General features: G+C 39.8%; 2 protein-coding genes across 11 annotated transcripts in view; one reads left to right on the top strand and one right to left on the bottom strand.

Annotated features, from left to right (window-relative positions):
* Window positions 1-18369, top strand: part of ZNF215 (zinc finger protein 215) — a 259348-nt gene that overhangs the window by 218571 nt on the left and 22408 nt on the right. For 2 of the 10 annotated variants that reach the window (XM_082341567.1, XM_082341561.1), the window contains exons 1-2: window positions 2384-9460; window positions 12928-13492. The exons of 3 other annotated variants lie outside the window; for them this stretch is intronic. Coding sequence is in view for 3 of the 7 variants with exons in the window: in XM_082341561.1 (XP_082197687.1) it covers window positions 13090-13492 (403 nt within the window). In the remaining 4 variants the exon portion in view is untranslated. 5 more of the 10 variants (XM_082341568.1, XM_082341565.1, XM_082341562.1 and 2 more) reach the window with 4 other exon arrangements.
* The window catches only part of OR2D2 (olfactory receptor family 2 subfamily D member 2), a 53084-nt gene that overhangs the window by 20286 nt on the left and 14429 nt on the right, over window positions 1-18369 (bottom strand).

Genomic DNA, 18369 nt, shown 5'->3' with positions numbered 1-18369 from the left:
CCTGTTCCATTGATCTGTATTGCTGTTTTTGTGCAAGTACCATACTGTCTTGATTACTGTAGCTTTGTAGTACAGTCTGAAGTCTGGGAGCCTGATTCCTCCAGCTCCGTTTTTCTTTCTCAAGATTGCTTTGGCTATTCGGGGCCTTTTGTGTTTCCATACAAACTGAAATTTTTTGCTCTAGTTCTGTGAAAAATGCCAGTGGTAGTTTGATAGGGATTGCATTGAATCTGTAGATTGCTTTGGGTAGTAGAGTCATTTTCACAATGTTGATTCTTCCAATCCAAGAACATGGTATATTTCTCCATCTGTTTGTATCATCTTTAATTTCTTTCATCAGTGTCTTATAGTTTGCTGCATACAGGTCTTTTATCTCCTTTGGTAGGTTTATTCCTAGATATTTTATTCTTTTTGTTGCAATGGTAAATGGGAGTGTTTTCTTAATTTCACTTTCAGATTTTTCATCATTATTGTATAGGAATGCAAGAGATTTCTGTGCATTAATTTTGTATCCTGCTACTTTACCAAATTCATTGATTAGCTCTAGTAGTTTTCTGGTAGCAGCTTTAGGATTCTCTAAGTATAGTATCATGTCATCTGCAAACAGTGACAGTTTTAATTTTTTTTTTCTGATTTGGATTCCTTTTGGTTCTTTTTATTCTCTGATTGCTGTGGCTAAAACTTCCAAAACTATGTTGAATAATAGTGGTAAGAGTGGACAACCTTGTCTTGTTCCTGATCTTAGAGGAAATGGTTTCAGTTTTTCACCACGGAGAACAATGTTGGCTGTGGGTTTGTCATATATGGCCTTTATTATGTTGAGGTAGGTTACCTCTATGCCTACTTTCTGGAGAGTTCTTATCATAAATGGTGTTGAATTTGTCAAAAGCTTTTTCTGCATCTACTGAGATTATCATATGGTTTTTATCCTTCAATTTGTTAATATGGTGCACCACATTGATTAGCGTATATTGAAGAATCCTTGTATTCCTGGGATAAACCCCACTTGATCTTGATATATGATCCTTTTAATGTGCTGTTGGATTCTGTTTGCTAGTATTTTGTTGAGGATTTTTGCATCTATGATTATCAGTGATAATTATTTTCAGTGTAGTTTTCTTTTTTTGTGACATCTTTGTCTGGTTTTGGTATCAGGGTGATGGTGGCCTCATAGAATGAATTTGGGAGTGTTCCTCCCTCTGCTATATTTTGGAAGAGTTTGAGAAGGATAGGTGTTAGCTCTTCTGTAAATGTTTGATAGAATTCACCTGTGAATCCATCTGGTCCTGGGGTTTTGTTTGTTGGAAGATTTTAAATCACAGTTTCAATTTCAGTGCTTGTGATTGGTCTGTTTATATTTTCTATTTCTTCCTGGTTCATTCTCAAAACGTTGTGCTTTTCTAAGAATTTGTCCATTTCTTCCAGGTTGTCTATTTTATTGGCATATAATTGCTTGTAGTAATCTCTCATGTTCCTTTCTATTTCTGCAGTGTCAGTTGTTACTTCTCCTTTTTCATTTCTAATTCTGTTGATTTGAGTCCTCTCCCTTTTTTTCTTGATGAGTCTGGCTAATGGTTTATCAATTTTGTTTATCTTCTCAGAGAACCAGCTTTTAGTTTTATTGATCTTTGCTATTGTTTCCTTCATTTCTTTTTCATTTATTTCTGATCTGATCTTTATGATTTCTTTCCTTCTGCTAACTTTGGGGTTTTTTTTTTGTTCTTCTTTCTCTAATGGCTTATGTGTAAGGTTAGGTTGTTTATTTGAGATTTTTCTTGTTTGTTGAGGTAGGATTGTATTGCTATAAAATTCCCTCTTAGAACTGCTTTTGCTGCATCCCATAGGTTTTGGGCTGTGGTGTTGTCATTGTCATTTTTTTCTAGGTATTTTTTGATTTCCTCTCTGATTTCTTCAGTGATCTCTTGGTTATTTAGTATTGTATTGTTTAGCCTCCCTCTGTTTATATTTTTTACAGTTTTTTCCCTGTAATTTATATCTAGTCTCACAGCATTGTGGTTGGAAAAGATACTTGATACGATTTCAATTTTCTTAAATTTGCCAAGGCTTGAGTTGTGACCCAAGATATGATCTATCCTGGAGAATGTTCCATGAGCACTTGAGAAGAAAGTGTATTCTGTTGTTTTCGGATGGAATGCCCTATAAATATCAATTAAGTCCATCTTGTCTAATGTGTCATTTAAAGCTTATGTTTCCTTATTTATTTTCATTTTGGATGATATGTCCATTGGTGAAAGTGGGGTGTTAAAGTCCCCTACTATTACTGTGTTACTGTCAATTTCCCCTTTTATGGCTGTTAGCATTTGCCTTATGTATTGAGGTGCTCCTATGTTGGGTGCATAAATATTTAGGATTGTTATATCTTCTTCTTGGATTGATCCCTTGACCTTTATATAGTGTCCTTCTTTGTCTCTTGTAATAGTCTTTATTTTAAAGTCTATTTTGTCTGATATGAGTATTGCTTCTCCAGCTTTCTTTTGATTTCCATTTGCATGGAATATCTTTTTCCATCCCCTCACTTTCAGTCTGTATGTGTCCCTAGGTCTGAAATGGGTCTCTTGTAGACAGCATATATACAGGTCTTGTTTTTGTAACCATTCAGTGAGCCTGTGTCTTTTGGTTGGAGCATTTAATCCATTCACATTTAAGGTAATTATTGATATGTGTGTTCCTATTACCATTTTCTTAATTGTTTTGGGTTTATTATTGTAGGTCTTTTCCTTCTCTTGTGTGTCCTGCCTAGAGAAGTTCCTTTAGCATTTGTTGTAAAGCTGGTTTGGTGGTGTTGAATTCTCCTAACTTTTGCTTGTCGGTAAAGGTTTTAATTTCTCCGTCGAATCTGAATGAGATCCTTGCTGGGTAGAGTAATCTTGGTTGTAGTTTTTTCCCTTTCATCATTTTAAATATATCTTGCCACTCCCTTCTGGCTTGCAGAGTTTTGCTGAAAGATCAGCTGTTAACCTTATGGGTATTACCTTGTATGTTATTTGTTGCTTTTCCCTTGCTGCTTTTAATATTTGTTCTTTGTATTTAATTTTTGATAGTTTTATTAATATGTGTCTTGGCATGTTTCTCCTTGGATTTATCCTGTATGGGAAACTCTGCACTTCCTGGACTTGATTGACTGTTTCCTTTCCCATGTTAGGGAAGTTTTCAACTATAATCTGTTTAAATATTTTCTCAGACCCTTCCTTTTTTTTTCCCTCTTCTTCTTCTGGGACCCCTATAATTGGAATGTTGTTGCATTTAATGTTGTCCCAGAGGTCTCTGAGACTGTCCTCAATTCTTTTCATTCTTTTTACTTTATTCTGATCTGCAGTAGTTTTTCCCACTATTTTATCTTCCAGGTCACTTATCCGTTTTTCTGCCTCAGTTATTCTGCTACTGATTCCTTCTAGAGTATTTTTAATTTCATTTATTGTGCTGTTCATCATTGTTTATTTGCTATTTAGTTCTTCTAGGTCCTTGTTAAACATTTCTTGTATTTTCTCCATTCTATTTCCAAGATTTTGGATCATCTTTACTATCATTACTCTGAATTCTTTTTCAGGTAGAGTGCCTATTTCCTCTTCATTTGTTTGGTCTGGTGGGTTTTTACCTTCCTCCTTCATCTGCTGCATATTTCTCTGTCTTCTCATTTTGTTTAGATTACTGTGTTTAGGGATTCCTTTTCTGAGGCTGCAGCTTCATAGTTCCTGTTGTTTATGGTGTCTGTCCTCAGTGGGTGAGGTTGCTTCAGTGGCTTGTGTAGGCTTCCTGGTATAGGGAACTGGTGTCTGTGTTCTGGTGGGTGGGGCTAGATCTTGTTTTTCTGGTGGGCAGGGCCACGTGTGGTGTTGTGTTTTGGGGTGTCTATGAACTTTGTATGATTTTAGGCAGCGCCTCTGCTAATGGGTGGGGTTGTGTTCCTGTTTTGCTAGTTGTTTGGCATGGGGCATCCAGCACTGGAGCTTGCTGAACTTGGGTGGAGCTGGGTCTTAGCGTTGAGATGGAGATCTCTGGGAGAGCTCTCGCCGATTGATATTATATGGGCCTGGGAGGTCTCTGGTGGTCCAGTGTCCTGAACTCGGCTCTCCCACCTCGGAGGCTCAGGCCTGACACCAGGCCAGAGTACCAAGACCCTGTCAGCCACATGGCTCAGAATAAAAGGGAGAAAAAAAGAAAGAAAAAATATAATAAAAATTTAAAAAATTATTAAAATAAAAAAATCAAAAATAAATGAAATTAAATTTTAAAAAAAGAAGAGAGCAACCAAGCCAATAAGCAAATCCACCAACGATAAGAAGCACTAAAAACTGAACTAAGATTAACATAAAAATCAGAAACAAATCAGTTGCAGAAAGCAAACCCCAAGTCTACTCCCAAAGTCCACCACCTCAATTTTGGGATGATTTGTTGTTTATTCAGGTATTCCATAGATGCAGGGTACATCAAGTTGATTGTGGGGATTTAATCCACTGCTCCTGAGGCTGCTGGGAGAGATTTCCCTTTCTCTTCTTTGTTCGCACAGCTCCTGGGGTTCAGCTTTGGTTTTGGCCCCACCTCTGTGTGTAGGTCGTCCTCCAGCATCTGTTCCCACCCAGACAGGACAGGGTTAAAGCACTGGCTGATTAGGGCGCCCTTGCTCACTCAGGCTGGGGGGAGGGAGGGGTACGGTAGTCATAACTGGAATGCAGGGTGAGCCTGCAGCAGCAGAGGCCAGTGTGACGTTGCAACAGCCTGAGGTGTGCCGGGCATTCTCCCGGGGAAGTTGTCCCTGCATCACAGGACCCTGGCAGTGGTGGGCTGCACAGGCTCCCGGGAGGGGAGGTGTGGATAGTGACCTGTGCTTGCACACAGGCTTCTTGGTGGCAGCAGCAGCAGCCTTAGCATTTCATGCCCGTCTCTGGGGTCCATGCTGATAGCCGCGGCTCACGCCCTTCTCTGGAGCTCCTTTAAGCGGCGGTCTTAATCCCCTGTCCTCGCGCACCAGGAAACAAAGAGGCAAGAAAAAGTCTCTTGCCTCTTCGGCAGTTCCAAACCTTTTCCCGGACTCCCTCCCGGCTAGCTGTGGTGCACTAGCCCCCTTCAGGCTGTGTTCACGCCGCCAACCCCAGTCCTCTCCCGGCGATCTGACTGAAGCCCGAGCCTCAGCTCCCAGCCCCCACCTGTCCCGGCGGGTGAGCAGGCAAGCCTCTTGGGCTGGTGAGTGCTGGTCGGCACCAATCCTCTGTGTGGGAATCTCTCCGCTTTGCCCTCTGCATGCCTGTTGCTGCGCTCTCCTCCATGGCTCTGAAGCTTCCCCCCTATGCCTCCCACAGTCTCCACCCACGAAGGGCCTTCCTAGTGTGTGGAAACTTTTCCTCCTTCACAGCTCCCTCCCACTGGTGCAGGTCCCATCCCTATTCTTTTGTCTCTGTTTTTTCTTTTTTATTTTGCCCTACCCAAGTATGTGGGGAGTTTCTTGCCTTTTGGGAGGTCTGAGGTCTTCGGCCAGTGTTCAGTAGGTGTTCTGTAGGAGTCGTTCCACATGTAGATGTATTTCTGATGTATCTGTGGGGAGGAAGTGATCTCCACCTCCTACTCCTCTGCCATCTTGAAGGTCCCTCTGCTTGGCTCTTTTACCCAAACGTTAATCAATCACACATTTAGAGGGGATTCCATGGTAACCATTCTACAGTTACCATGAACATAGGTCCAGGAACAACACACCTCAGATTGAGTTTGCAGGGGAAGACCTCCCCAGTGAAGAGATATCTAGTAACCAAAGTTCTTATTTCTTTCATTCATGCATTCATGCATCCATGGAATCATTTTAAAAGTATTTATTGAGCTCTTATTTCATTTTATCTTACCATTTTATCAGAGCAATGACTGACACATAATGTGTTTTAATACACACTTTTGCATTTGTTACTATCCTTTTAAAATTACTGGAACTGCACTACAATAGACAAACTCTAATCTGGGGTAGGAGGATCAGAGAAAACCCTCATTCAAACAGCATGTGCTAGATGAGGTGATGTAGACAACGACAAAAAATTAATAGTTGAAATTGGTGACTTGGCTTTCATTGATGATCTAGATGAGAGCTACTTCAGTAACAGCAGAAAAAATAAGAAAATGTAAGAAGAAAGTACAAACACTACCTTAAATATTGCCATTACCGATAGTTGCCATCTCCACCTTCCAAATTCTGGAATCCTGAGCAAATAAAATGATTGCTGTTTTAAGGCACAGAGTTTTGAGGTGGTTTGTTATGCAGCAATGGATAATTGAAACTCTGAGAGAATTGTGCTCCATCACATTCAAATAGGTTCTTGTGGGGCTTATTCACATTACCAATAAAAACGACTATCTCTCCTGCTATGGAGGGAGAGGGGGAATAAAGGGCCAAGAAGCTTCTAAAGAATCATAATAAAGATGATGTATCAGTCAGGGTTTGTAGTTGCAAGTAACAGAAACTGACTATGCATGATTTAAGCTGAAAGGAAAAATACTGAATAATAGTAATTCCGATTCTGCAGCCAGCATCACGGGCCAAATTCATTAACACAAAATGGGTCTGCTAAGGACATCACTGCCATTCAGCACTAGGTGGCGCAGTTTACACTGCCAACACCCTCAGCACAGGCCCTGCTGCTGGAGCGGCTAATTCCCTGAACCTGGAAATTGGAATGTTGCTGCTCTCTCTACCGCTGACAAAAAAAGAGAAGAAATTGCTGACACTGCCTCAGCCAGGTGACCAAGGTTAACATAAATAGTGTTAAGTCCTGTTGTTAGTACGTTCCCTTGAGATGATATGATGGAAATAGCACTTTATGATCGGAAGATCCCTCAAACCCATAACCTCAGTCTAATCATGAGAAAAACAGACAAATTCTCATACATGGGCTTCCTATAAAATATACAACCTGTACTCCTCAAAACTGTAAAGGTCATCAAAAACAAGTCTCAAAAACTGTCACAGCCAGGAGGAGCCTAAGGAGACAAAACCTCAGCAAATTCAAACAAAGTATAAAGTTTAGTTAATAATAAGGTATTAATCTTATTTTCTTAATTGTAGCAGATGTGCCATAATAATGTAAATAATAATAATAATAATGTAAGTTGATAGTGGGAAAAGGGGGGGTATATCAGAACTCAATGTACTATATCTTCTCAATTTTTCTGTACATCTAAAACTGACCTAAAAAATAAAGTCTGTTTTTAAAAAAGAAACTTTTTGATGTCCTTGCTTTTTCATGTCACTAGCTCTTAATTCAAAGTCTAGACTGGGTATATCTAATTGATCGAGTCCTAGCTGCAATGCAGACAAAGGAAGTTAATATTAGATGTATTCAGTTTCCATGGATGGAGACAGGCTCCAACTCCCTCACAAGACTCAGCAGAAGACTATAATTTTAGACAGTGTATTCAAAGGATCAGAAGCCAAAAACTGACAAATGTCCATAACACATGGCCCATGAAACCAAATCACCCCTATTCATATCTTGACTATCTACAAATTCCAGACTGACCAATGCAACTCACAATCTACACAACACAATATTCTGAGGATGTGCAGAACACAGAACATTGGGTGAAGAAGTACAATAGCTTAGCATATGGAATACTTCCACTGGTCGTTAAGACAGTCTTCACTTGATTGTGTTTACTAATATATTTTCAATTGCTAGTACAGTATTTGCCACATTAAATTCTCGATAAAAATTGGCTGAATGAATATATAAGTGGTCTAGGAAAAGTGTTGGCTTAACTCAGGTCAAGTTTTCTCTATATTTTTTTCTTAAATACAGAGAAGATCTGGATTTCACAATGATAGAAGAGAATGGAGTTTGTAGCAAACAAGTGTATGCATCTTAAGGATCTAATCCCAGATGGCTTTACAATGAAAGTCATATATTGAGAGAAACCTTTAAAATTGTGCCATTAAAAAATAGCTGGACTTTAGTGAGGTAACTGCAAACTGAAAATGACCCTTCTTCAATTAGAAAGCAGTGTCTAGGCCTCTGTGGACCTTTGAAGACACTTGGTCAGAAACCTCATATCTATAAGGTATGAGAGGAAGGCTGGTCATTCCTTTCCAGGGCACCCTTTCCATTTCCCTGAACTCTTAATTAGCTAAAGACTATGTTTGAGCCTGTTTACTGGCAATACTTACAAGTTAAAATTTTTATTTTGCCTAGCTATTAACTGACTTTTATAAAGGTCAACCCCATCACAAACAATTCATGGCACACACCATACTCCTAATCTTGGAAAATATCATTCCACAATTCTGGCACATCTTACTAATGACCCTCTAAATCTTGAAGCGTTGAGTGAGTAGCAGTGGGACAAGAACGAAGTGATCTGAGCTTGAAGCTCAGCTTCGCTATCTTTTAGTTTCCATAAATTTGGGGAAGATAATCTCTTCCTTATAGTGTTGTGGTGATGAGTGAGGTGACATTTATAATTTGCTTATGATAGTAATGAGTACAGAAGAGGTTGGTTAAAACAAACAAAAATCTGGCTCCTATCTTGTTTGATCTAGATTTAAAACTCCCTTCCTGGGAGACAGTCCCTGATTTACTAGTTTGAGTTCTTCCTCTGGGGCTCAGTCCTAGACTCCTCCTCCTTCTACTGTTTTCTCTCCTTCTCTCTGCAGTCTCATTCTCCCCCCACCCCACCCCCCGCCCCGCATAGTATCTAGTACCATCTACCCGTTACCGGCACAAATTTTACAAGTCTGGCCCCATACACCTCTAAGCTCTCAAGACACTTACGTCCAATTTGACAATGCTTCTTGGATGTCACAAAGTATCTCATATGTAACAAGCCAAAATTGGACTCATGGTCTTTTGCAAGATTTTCTACCGCGATGCAAAACTGAATAAATGAGTGAATGAGCGAATCAGCAAGTCAGTAAAAACCATGTTAAACCATGTTATATACAAGACCATATCTTTTCAAAATTACTTCACTGGTTTTTGATTCCAAGAAAATGGGGGAGGAGGGTGGGTGGTGATGAGAAGGTAAAAAAATTTTGGCCATTTCTCCTAGATGGGGATGGAGGAAGCCACAGAAGTTTGACAAGGCCTTTTCCCACCTACCCTAAGCGTGGCCCTCGATTCCTGGCCCTAGGGTTGACTCACGTCTATGAAGCGGGCGCGGCCTGGGAAAGGGGCGGGACGGGCAGAGGCCCCACCCCGTCTACTTTACAAACTTGGGCCGCGGGGGCTTCTGGGGGCTTCCACGGCCGGTGCGCTTGCGCGGGAGTGCGCCGGCCGGCGTCTTGGCATTTAGTAGATAATGAGCCGGCGCTGGCGTGTAAGGGGCGGGTGTGGCCCGCGCTGCTTAGTTGTGGCGTGATTACTAACGCAAGCTCCCTCCCCGGGCTGGGAGGACGACTTCTGCGGCTCCTCTGAACTGGCTCCTGGGTGTGACTGAACCCATCCCCGGCTGGGAGCGGTGTTTGCAGGTATCACGCGGGTCAGCGGGCGGTCGGGATGCGGGTGCGTGGAATTGGGAATCCTGCTTGAGTGCGTCCACGCGGTCTCCTCGGCTTGTTCGCTGTTACCTGGATTCCAAATCTGTGCTCTGCAGTCTCTGCGGGAGAAGCTGGAGGAGGGCGCGAGCTGACAGAGATGGAGGCGTGGGCTGTGGTAGGAAGTTAGTGCGTGAGAGAGGAGAGGTAAAGAGGGCTGGGGTGGGAAACAGGACGGTTAGCTTCCAGATCCAGGTCTGCTGTCTCCTCTTCCATTCTGTGATGGGGGCAGTCTCCAGGCGTTTAATCTAATAAATATATCTTGCTCAGCTGGTTTTGGAATGACTGATATGGATTCCCGATCCAGTGTGACTGGATCAATCGACTGGGGAAAAAAAATGGAGAAAAGTTCATTCCAACTTGCCGTGCTGTCCCACTCATTCCTGGCCACTCCCTAAAACCTCTTTATTTCAGATGCTCATTTGCACACTGCTTTATGCTCCTTTTTACAAGCTAATCTCGGAAGGCGAAAGATTCTCCTTACCTCAGGCTACTGCTCTGCCTATGACCTATTTGATTAAAACAACTTTTTCACAGGTACTACCTTTTCCCCATAATTAGTGCCTGTTCAAGTTCCTTGACGCTGTAAAATCCTATGAACTTGTGTCAGCTGGTTATTTGATCTAACTCTCCAGATTCCTGTCACCTGCGCCTTACTGAGCCCTTCCTTCCATTGGTATTGGCTCAGCGTCTTAAATCTTCATTCTGAGTCCTACCATCATCCTTAAAGGTGTCTGTTTAGTATAGAGTTTAAACTTTAACAGTTCTTGACTTTGTTTATTCCATTGGTGGTCACTTACAGACCACTTAAGCTATTCTCAGTCACAGTCATACCTTGGACCATTTATCACCCAGACTGTTCCTCTTTTGAAATCTTAAGTGCTAACATACCATCCTGAACATCTCTAACCTGTCTTCCTAGCTCCATAATTATTTATACTGAGTAATTTATTAATTTTTAACCTATAAACTCCTAGTATATTTTGTTGCTTTTTCTCACTTTGAGTTGAACGTTTAATTCATCTCATTCTTGGTTAATTATATATATAAGGCTTTGCTATTGCTTAACAGAACTCGAGCTGTTAGATTTTGAAGTGCAGTGTTTTTAGTGTTTTTAATTTGAGTTGTTTTTTAGAAGCAAAAGTTAAATTTCAAAGTAGTTGAGATTTTTTTCTATTTCTACTTGATGTTAAGATCTCGTTTTCATTCTGGTAATAAATGTGGTTTGTACCACTTTTATTTACTTTTTATTTATTGAGGTTTTTGGTAGCTTAATAAATAGCAGCTTATGTAAGCATTCTCATAAGTGCTTGAATAGAAACTACATTCTATATGGTTTTATATATCAGGCTAAGCATGTTTTTCATGTCCTCTATACTATCAATTTTAGCTTACTTGTTAAGGACTGAGAAAGTTGCCTTAGTCTCCCATTTCTGTTGTTATTGTTGCTTGCATCTCTTGTTTTCTGACAGTTTTGCTATAAATATATTTCACTGTGTTATTTGATATACTTAGTAGCAGTCATATTTCATTATGAGTTGTACCTTCAGTCATTTAAAGTTTCCTCTTTGTCTAATTTTATTCATTTGTGCTTTTAATTCAATATACATCTTAATTCAGTGTATCCCTGCATATTATTGTTGTTTACATTTGCTTGTTATTTTTTCTATCATTGCTTTAAGCTTTGGAGTTCTTTTGTTTTGGATGTCTCTTAATTTTTTACATAGTTGAGTTTAAATTTTTACCGAGTGCATTTATTGTTACAATGGATATTCTTGTTGTTAAATCTGCTTTTTTTTTTTTTTTTAATGCTTACTTGGTTTTTTGTTTTGTTTTTAATATGTGATCTGTGAACTTATTTTTCCTCTTTCTCCCTGTATGTTAATTCTGAAAGTATCTGGGCCCATAGTTCATTGTTCTGCTGGAACTCAGTGAGTGATACCTCTTAAGCACTTCAGAACTTTCTTTTTTTTTTTTTGGTAATGAACGTGTACTTTCCTTAAGCTTTGGAGAAGGTTTGTGTTGGATCTCAGAATGTTCCCTCAGTTGTTCCACTTTGCCCTGTGTCCCCATGTAATGGGGATACTAATGAGTATATAAATGGTGTCAATACATTTCTACAAGACAGAAAGTGAAAATATGGTTTACAGAAGCAGTGTAGAAAAGGTCACAACTTAGAATATGCTAGGAGGTGGAAACCCATCTGCCTATGTGAATCTTAAGCTGTTTCAACAGAGTATGGCAGTGAGAGTTAAATAGAACATAGGAATCGAGTGAAGGGTTACCTGTGAAACACCTATTCCAGTCATCTCCCCAACCTCCCAGCCCTCTTCCCACCTACATAGAGAAGCAGTTTAGCTCCAGTGCCTTCCTCCCACAAAAAGTTCTTCCCTAAATAAATTGAATAAACCATCTGAGGAGAACGAAGGCTTTTAGGTTAGGTGTTGACATTTCATAGTAAAACCTTTTCACTCTGTTGTGTGGGGAGCCCACAACTTGACAGCCTGCTCCTCCACTCACCCTAAATCAAAGTCTGCCAATGTGTGTGTCTCACTGATATTCACATGGCTCTTGGTAAGTCTCCCATTCAGGGTAGACACCCATTAGGAAACCAATCTACTGATACAGAAGAAGTAGAAATTCATATGATGATCTGGAATAATCAACCTAACACTTGATTCTTAAATATGAGCAGAAAACTAGGGAATACCAGATGTCTAAAAACCAAGATAAATAGAAACCCTGACCACAGAATCAAAGGGAATTTAGGAAACAGAAAACTCAAATTAGAATCTTCAGAGAAATTAGAAACGATATTGTAACTGTACAAGCACAATGCTATGGAAAAAGAACCACTGGCCTAGAGGCTTATAAGAAAAATGACTCCTGAATGGTAAATTGCATCTGGACTGGGAGAACTGTAAATCAGATAGAAAGCTGGATCTGAACTTCCCTGAATGTAGTGACTCATAATCTGGCACACTCTTTGGGGAACCCTGAGAGCTGCACTCGTAGAGTTGTGAGATATCAGCTCCTGTAGAAGGCTTTTGAGTCAAGATGCTTTCTGCCCAACCTACATGGTCCACATCTCCTTGCACTCGAGCTATACTCTGTGAGAACTGCCACTGAAGAAAAATTCCAGTTACTCACTCCTCTGTTAGCAAGCTTTGTTTTCTGTCCAATAGCCTTCTTAGTAACCTAGGTGCCAAATATGAGCTGTGGTAGTCCTGCAAGGTTTAAATGTTTTGTTGAGCCTAAGACCTCCCTGATTGATGGGCATTGCAGACTGGCTCATAGCGAATCCTAACAAATTAAAACTTTTGATTGTTATAGTCCGGGAATGCACTTTTTGACCTATCCATGTTCATTATCTGTAGGTCATATTTATGTCTTTTTTTCAGTCTCTTGGGTGCCTGAATATTGGCTCTTCGTCTGAAGCTCCTGAAACTTTTCTCACTGCATATATATGTATATAGTACACAAGTGCTTAGCCCAAGCATGAGAATTATTGGAATCTTCTGATAAGACAAATCTGAACTGCAGTGGGAGCTCTGTGTAGGAAGATGCAGCCTTTGAACAAGTTGACGGCTATCTCAAAACCTCAAAACCTGGCTCCTCATGAACAAAGTGAGGTCCTGAGAGCAGCAGATGTGTCTTGGCAGCAGGAATCTATCCCAGTCGTGGAGACAGATGACTGTGAAGCCTCTCGTCTAAAGTTCAGACATTTCCAGTATTTGGAAGTGTCTGGGCCTCATGAAGCCCTGAGCCAACTCTGGGAGCTCTGTCTTCAGTGGCTGAGACCAGAAATTCACACAAAGAAGCAGATCCTAGAGCTATTGGTACTGGAACAATTCCTGACAATTCTCCCTGAAGAAGTCAGGACTTGGGTGAATTTACAACATCCAAAGAACAGCAAGGAAGTGGTGAGCCTCATAGAGGATGTGACTGATATGCTTAAGGATGAAGGTGAGAATATAGAAAATTGGAGGTAGAATAGTTGACCCTTCCCATATGAAGAAAAATTATCTTTTAAAAAAAATTTTTTATGGATGCATAGTTGATGTACAGTATTTATATGTTATAGGTATATAACATAGTGATTCATAATTTTTAAAGGTTATTCTCCATTTATAGTCATAAAATATTGGCTATATTCCCTGTGTTGTACCATATATCCTTATAGCTTATTTTATACATAATATTTTATACCTCTTAATCCTCTTTCCCTATATTGTCCCTCCCCCCTTCCCTCTTCCCACTGGTAACCACTAGTTTGTTCTCTATATCTGTGAATCTGTTTATTTTTTGTTATATTCACTAGTTCTATTTTTTTGATTCCACATGTAAGTGATATCATAGAGTATTTGTTTTCCTCTATCTGACTTATTTCACTTAGCATAAGAACTTTTTCTGAAGCTAGAAGGTGTCAAGGGCCAGATCCTGAAGAACTTTACTATATTAGGAAGGCTGAACTGAGATCTCACAGATTGAGTAGGGGAGTAAAATAATTTGATTTACCTTTCAAAAATACTGTGTTGGCTTCAGTGTAGAGCAGGGATCAGCAAACTATGACCACAGGCCAAATATTTTTGGAAATAAAGTTTTATTGGAACACAGCCACACCCCATTCATTTACATTTTGTCTACAGCTGCTTTCATACTATGACTAGACTTGATTAGTTATAGCAGAGACTGTATTGCCTGCAAAGCCTAAATAAAATATTTACAATCTGGATCTTTACAGAAAAAGTTTATCAACTTCTGCAGTAAAGGATAGCCCTGAGAGCTCTGAAAATACGAAAACCAGTTAGGAAGTATTGTAGTAGATCAGGTGTTAGAGAATGAGGAAGCATTTGGGAAAACAGAGGAGTTTGAACCTAAAGGGTTTACATATTAGGTGTGAATGGAATAAATGTTCTGGCTTGCATGAATGGAGCGTAAGTAACAGTTTTTGTTGGTGAGGAGATTAATATATTAATTATGTGGCATGTTGGATTTGAGGTCTTTGTGGGACAACCACAGTGAATAATCTAATATATAGTTAAAAATATGGCTTTAGTGTTCAGAAGTATAGCAATTTCTGTTGCTGCTGTAACACATTACCATAAACTTTGTTGCTTAAAACAATATGAATGTATAGTCCTACAGGTTTGTAGATCAGTGGGTCTCTCTGGGCTAAAATCAAGAAAGAAAAATATGGAAATGTATAGGTATGAACAGAAGTAGGAAAAATACAAATCCTTAGGAAGAACCAGTATTTAAGAGCTGGCATAGATCTAACTACCAATTATAGAAAATAGAGAATAGAGGAACATGTTAAACTATACCATGGGAATGCCATTACTAAAATCCAATCTGTGGGAAACTGCAAGACAATCCAGTTTCTAAAAATAATTGTAAGGGAGTAGGGAGGGGCTATGGAAGAGGGATTTAGAGATTAAAAGAAACATAAAAGATGTGTAATTGATCATGTGAATGTGTGAACCTTATAAGACATGAGGCAATTGACTGGATATTTGACTAGGCATTATTGATTAGAGACAGTGATGATACTGGTATTGGGATTATATTTAGTCCTTATCCAAAAAGGAAATAAAATGAAGTACTGAGCAAAATAAGAAAACTCAGGGAAGCAAGCTAGAAAGGAGTAATCTAGAAAGCAAAGAAGCAGGAAAGATTGGTATCTTGAGCTAAGAAAAAAGAAATCTTCAAGAAGGGAGTGTTCAACAATGTTGCAACAAAAAGGTCCTGTTAAGATGAGTATTGAAAATAATTTATTGAAATTGTTGATTAGATCAGTGGTCCAACATGGGTCTCCCTGGGCTAAAATCAAGGCATCAACAGGAATTCATTTCTTTCTGGGCCTCATGCTCCCTTTCCCCCATCTTCAAAGCTGGCAATGGTGAGCCAAGCCCTTTTCACACTGCCATCTCTCTGACACTCCATTCTATTGTCATGGTGTGTGCTGGCATACATGCACATGCTCACACTCACCCTTTCACTCTCTCTGTCTCACTGACCACAGCTGGGAAAAGTTCTCCACTTTTCAAGATGAATGTAATTTGATTGAGACCACCCAGATAATCCAGGATGATTTTTTTTTTTTAATTTTTAATTTTTGTCTGCATCGGGTCTTTGTTGCTGCACACGGCCTTTCTCTAGTTGCAGCGAGCAGGGGCTACTCTTCGTTGTGGTGCTTGGGCTTCTCATTGCGGTGGCTTCTCTTGTTGCGGAGCACAGACTCTAGGTGTATGGCTGCAGTAGTTGCAGCACGTGGGCTGAGTAGTTGTGGCTCGCGGGCCCTGGAGTGCACGGGCTTCAGTAGCTGTGGCGCGCAGGCTTAGTTGCTCTGCGGCATGTGGGATCTTCCCAGACCAGGGATCAAACCCGTGTCCCCTGCATTGGCAGGTGGATTCTTAACCACTGCACCACCAGGGAAGTCCCCAGGATGATTTCTTCATCTCAAGGATCTTTAACTTTAATATTGCTGAGTCCCTTTTTTTTTTGGCCATGCCATGAGGCTTGTGGGGTCTTAGTTCTCCAACCAGAGATTGAACCCTGGCCCTGGCAGTGAAAGTGCTGAGTCCTAACCACTGGACCTCCAGGGAATTCCCTTGCTGAGTCCCTTTTGCCGTGTATCCAAGGATTAGGGCATGGACATTTCAGGGGGCTATTCTGCCTATCACATGGGTCAAAAAAATATGAAGTATGAGGTGGGAATGTGATAATCATTATAGACTATTCTTGAGAAGTTTGGGAAGAAAATGAGAGGTTTCAGGGTAATACAGGACCGAGAAAGGCTTTTGCTTTCTTTTAACGTGCCATGGATCCCTGAAGAACCCACTTAAAGGGTTTGCCCATATTTTACCTACCTTAGACCTCTCAGGGCTGAAATGGCTACCTGGCTAGCATTTGTCAGAAACATTTAATGAAAAATGTATTAGCCACTGCTACCTGGGACAGCAAATAAACAGTTGGGACAAACATAGACTAAACAAAAAGATGGGAGGAAAGGTGCTTTAGAGAGTAAGGGATTTGAAAGCTTCTACATATTCTTAGAGATCTAGAAGGCTGGGTACATGTTCAGAAAGACCTGAGAATTCCCTGATTCTCACCTCTGGCTGGTCTTCAGGCTCTGCTCGAGCAGAAAATGAAGACTAAGGCAGGGGTGAAAACTATCTGGCTAAGTATTGAAGACATTTCCTGATGCAGACAGCCCATCTGCAAAGGCTAGGAAATGATTTTTGTTTTTCTGGTTTCAAGCATTTAAGGAAATCTCTGGAATTGCTAGCTAACCACCAAGTTAAGGAAACAGACTTAAGTGGGCACACACAACAAAGAATATAGACTTTATAAATTCCAAAAAATGTTGAAAACATCAACAACATTGATAAAACTTTAGCTACAATGACCAAGCAAAAAAGAAGACCAAAATAATTAAAATCAGGAATAAAGGTAGGGATATTACTACTGACCTTGCATAAATCAAAAAGATTATAAGAGAATGCTGTGAAAACTTAGATGAAATAGAAAAATTCCCAAAACTACCAAAACTGACTCAACTCATCTGTAACAACTAAAGAGGCTGAATCAGTAATTTTTAAAATTTCAACAAAGTAAACCCAAGGACAACATGGCTTCACTGATGAATTCTACCAAACATTAAAACAATAATTAACACCAAACTTTCTCAGACTCTTCTAAAAAATAGAAAAGGCAGGAATACTTCCTAACCTATTCTATGTTGGGAGTTTTAATCTGATGCCAAAGCCAGAGAGAGGCATTACAAGAAAAGAAAACTAGTGAACCAAACCCAGCAGCATATTAAGAGGATTATACACCATGACCATTAGGGATTTATCCCAGAAATACAAGGATGGTTCAAATGTGAAAATCAACATTATACACCATACCAATACAATGAAGGGAAAAATCACATGATCATCTCAGTTGATGCAGAAAAAGCGTTTGACAAATTTGTATATGAATGTTCATAGCAGCATTATTCGTAATAACCAAACAAATGGAAGCAATCCAAAAGTTCATCAACTGATGAATGGATAAACAAATTGATATTCATACAGTGGAGTATTATTCAGCCATTAAGAGGAACAAAGAACTGACACATGCCACAACATGGATGAACCTTCAAAATATGCTACTTTAAAGAAGTCAGACAAAAAAGGTCACATACCATATGACTGAATTTACATGGAATGCCCAGAATAGGCAAATCCAAAGAGACAGCACGGAGGGAAGGGGAATGGGAGGTGACTCCTTAAGGGGTATGGGGTTACTTTTGGGGGTAATGAGTATGTTCTGGAATTAGATAGTGGTGACAGTTGCACAACACTATGAATATACTAAAACCCATGAATTGTGTACTTTAGAATGGTTAATATGGTGAATTTTTTGTTATGTGAATTTTACCTCAGTTTTTTAAAAAGGTAAGGTAAAAGAGATTACTGCATCAAGCGAAGATTGGATGTTAGATATAAAGGATCAGTGTTCAAGGAATTTGAAGTCTGAAAAGAGTAAATCTGCAAGTGATTTACCATAAAATCCAAGCTGCGTAGAAAAGAAAGTGACTTCACAAGAGGGATGATAGACTGGGAGAAAATTAAAGAAGCAATGTACTATGGTGGAACCTTGATGAAAGGATAGGAAAGTTGAAAGGATAGGAAAATATAGTTAGGGATTGATTCATTCAAGTTTGTTCTCAGAGTAGAACAATCCTAAGTTCTAATCCTATATAAGGACCCCAGTATGAAAAAGGAAGTAGCTTGATTGCTGATGGTTGTTAGAAATAAGGTTGTCAAGGGTCTTCAGGCTGGATTGTTGAA

Source organism: Balaenoptera borealis (genome assembly GCF_965194805.1).
Source record: "Balaenoptera borealis genome assembly, chromosome: 11".
In the NCBI taxonomy this organism is placed as follows: domain Eukaryota; kingdom Metazoa; phylum Chordata; class Mammalia; order Artiodactyla; family Balaenopteridae; genus Balaenoptera; species Balaenoptera borealis.
The sequence above is the reverse complement of the archived record's forward strand: the minus strand, read 5'-3'. Positions and strand labels throughout refer to the sequence as shown.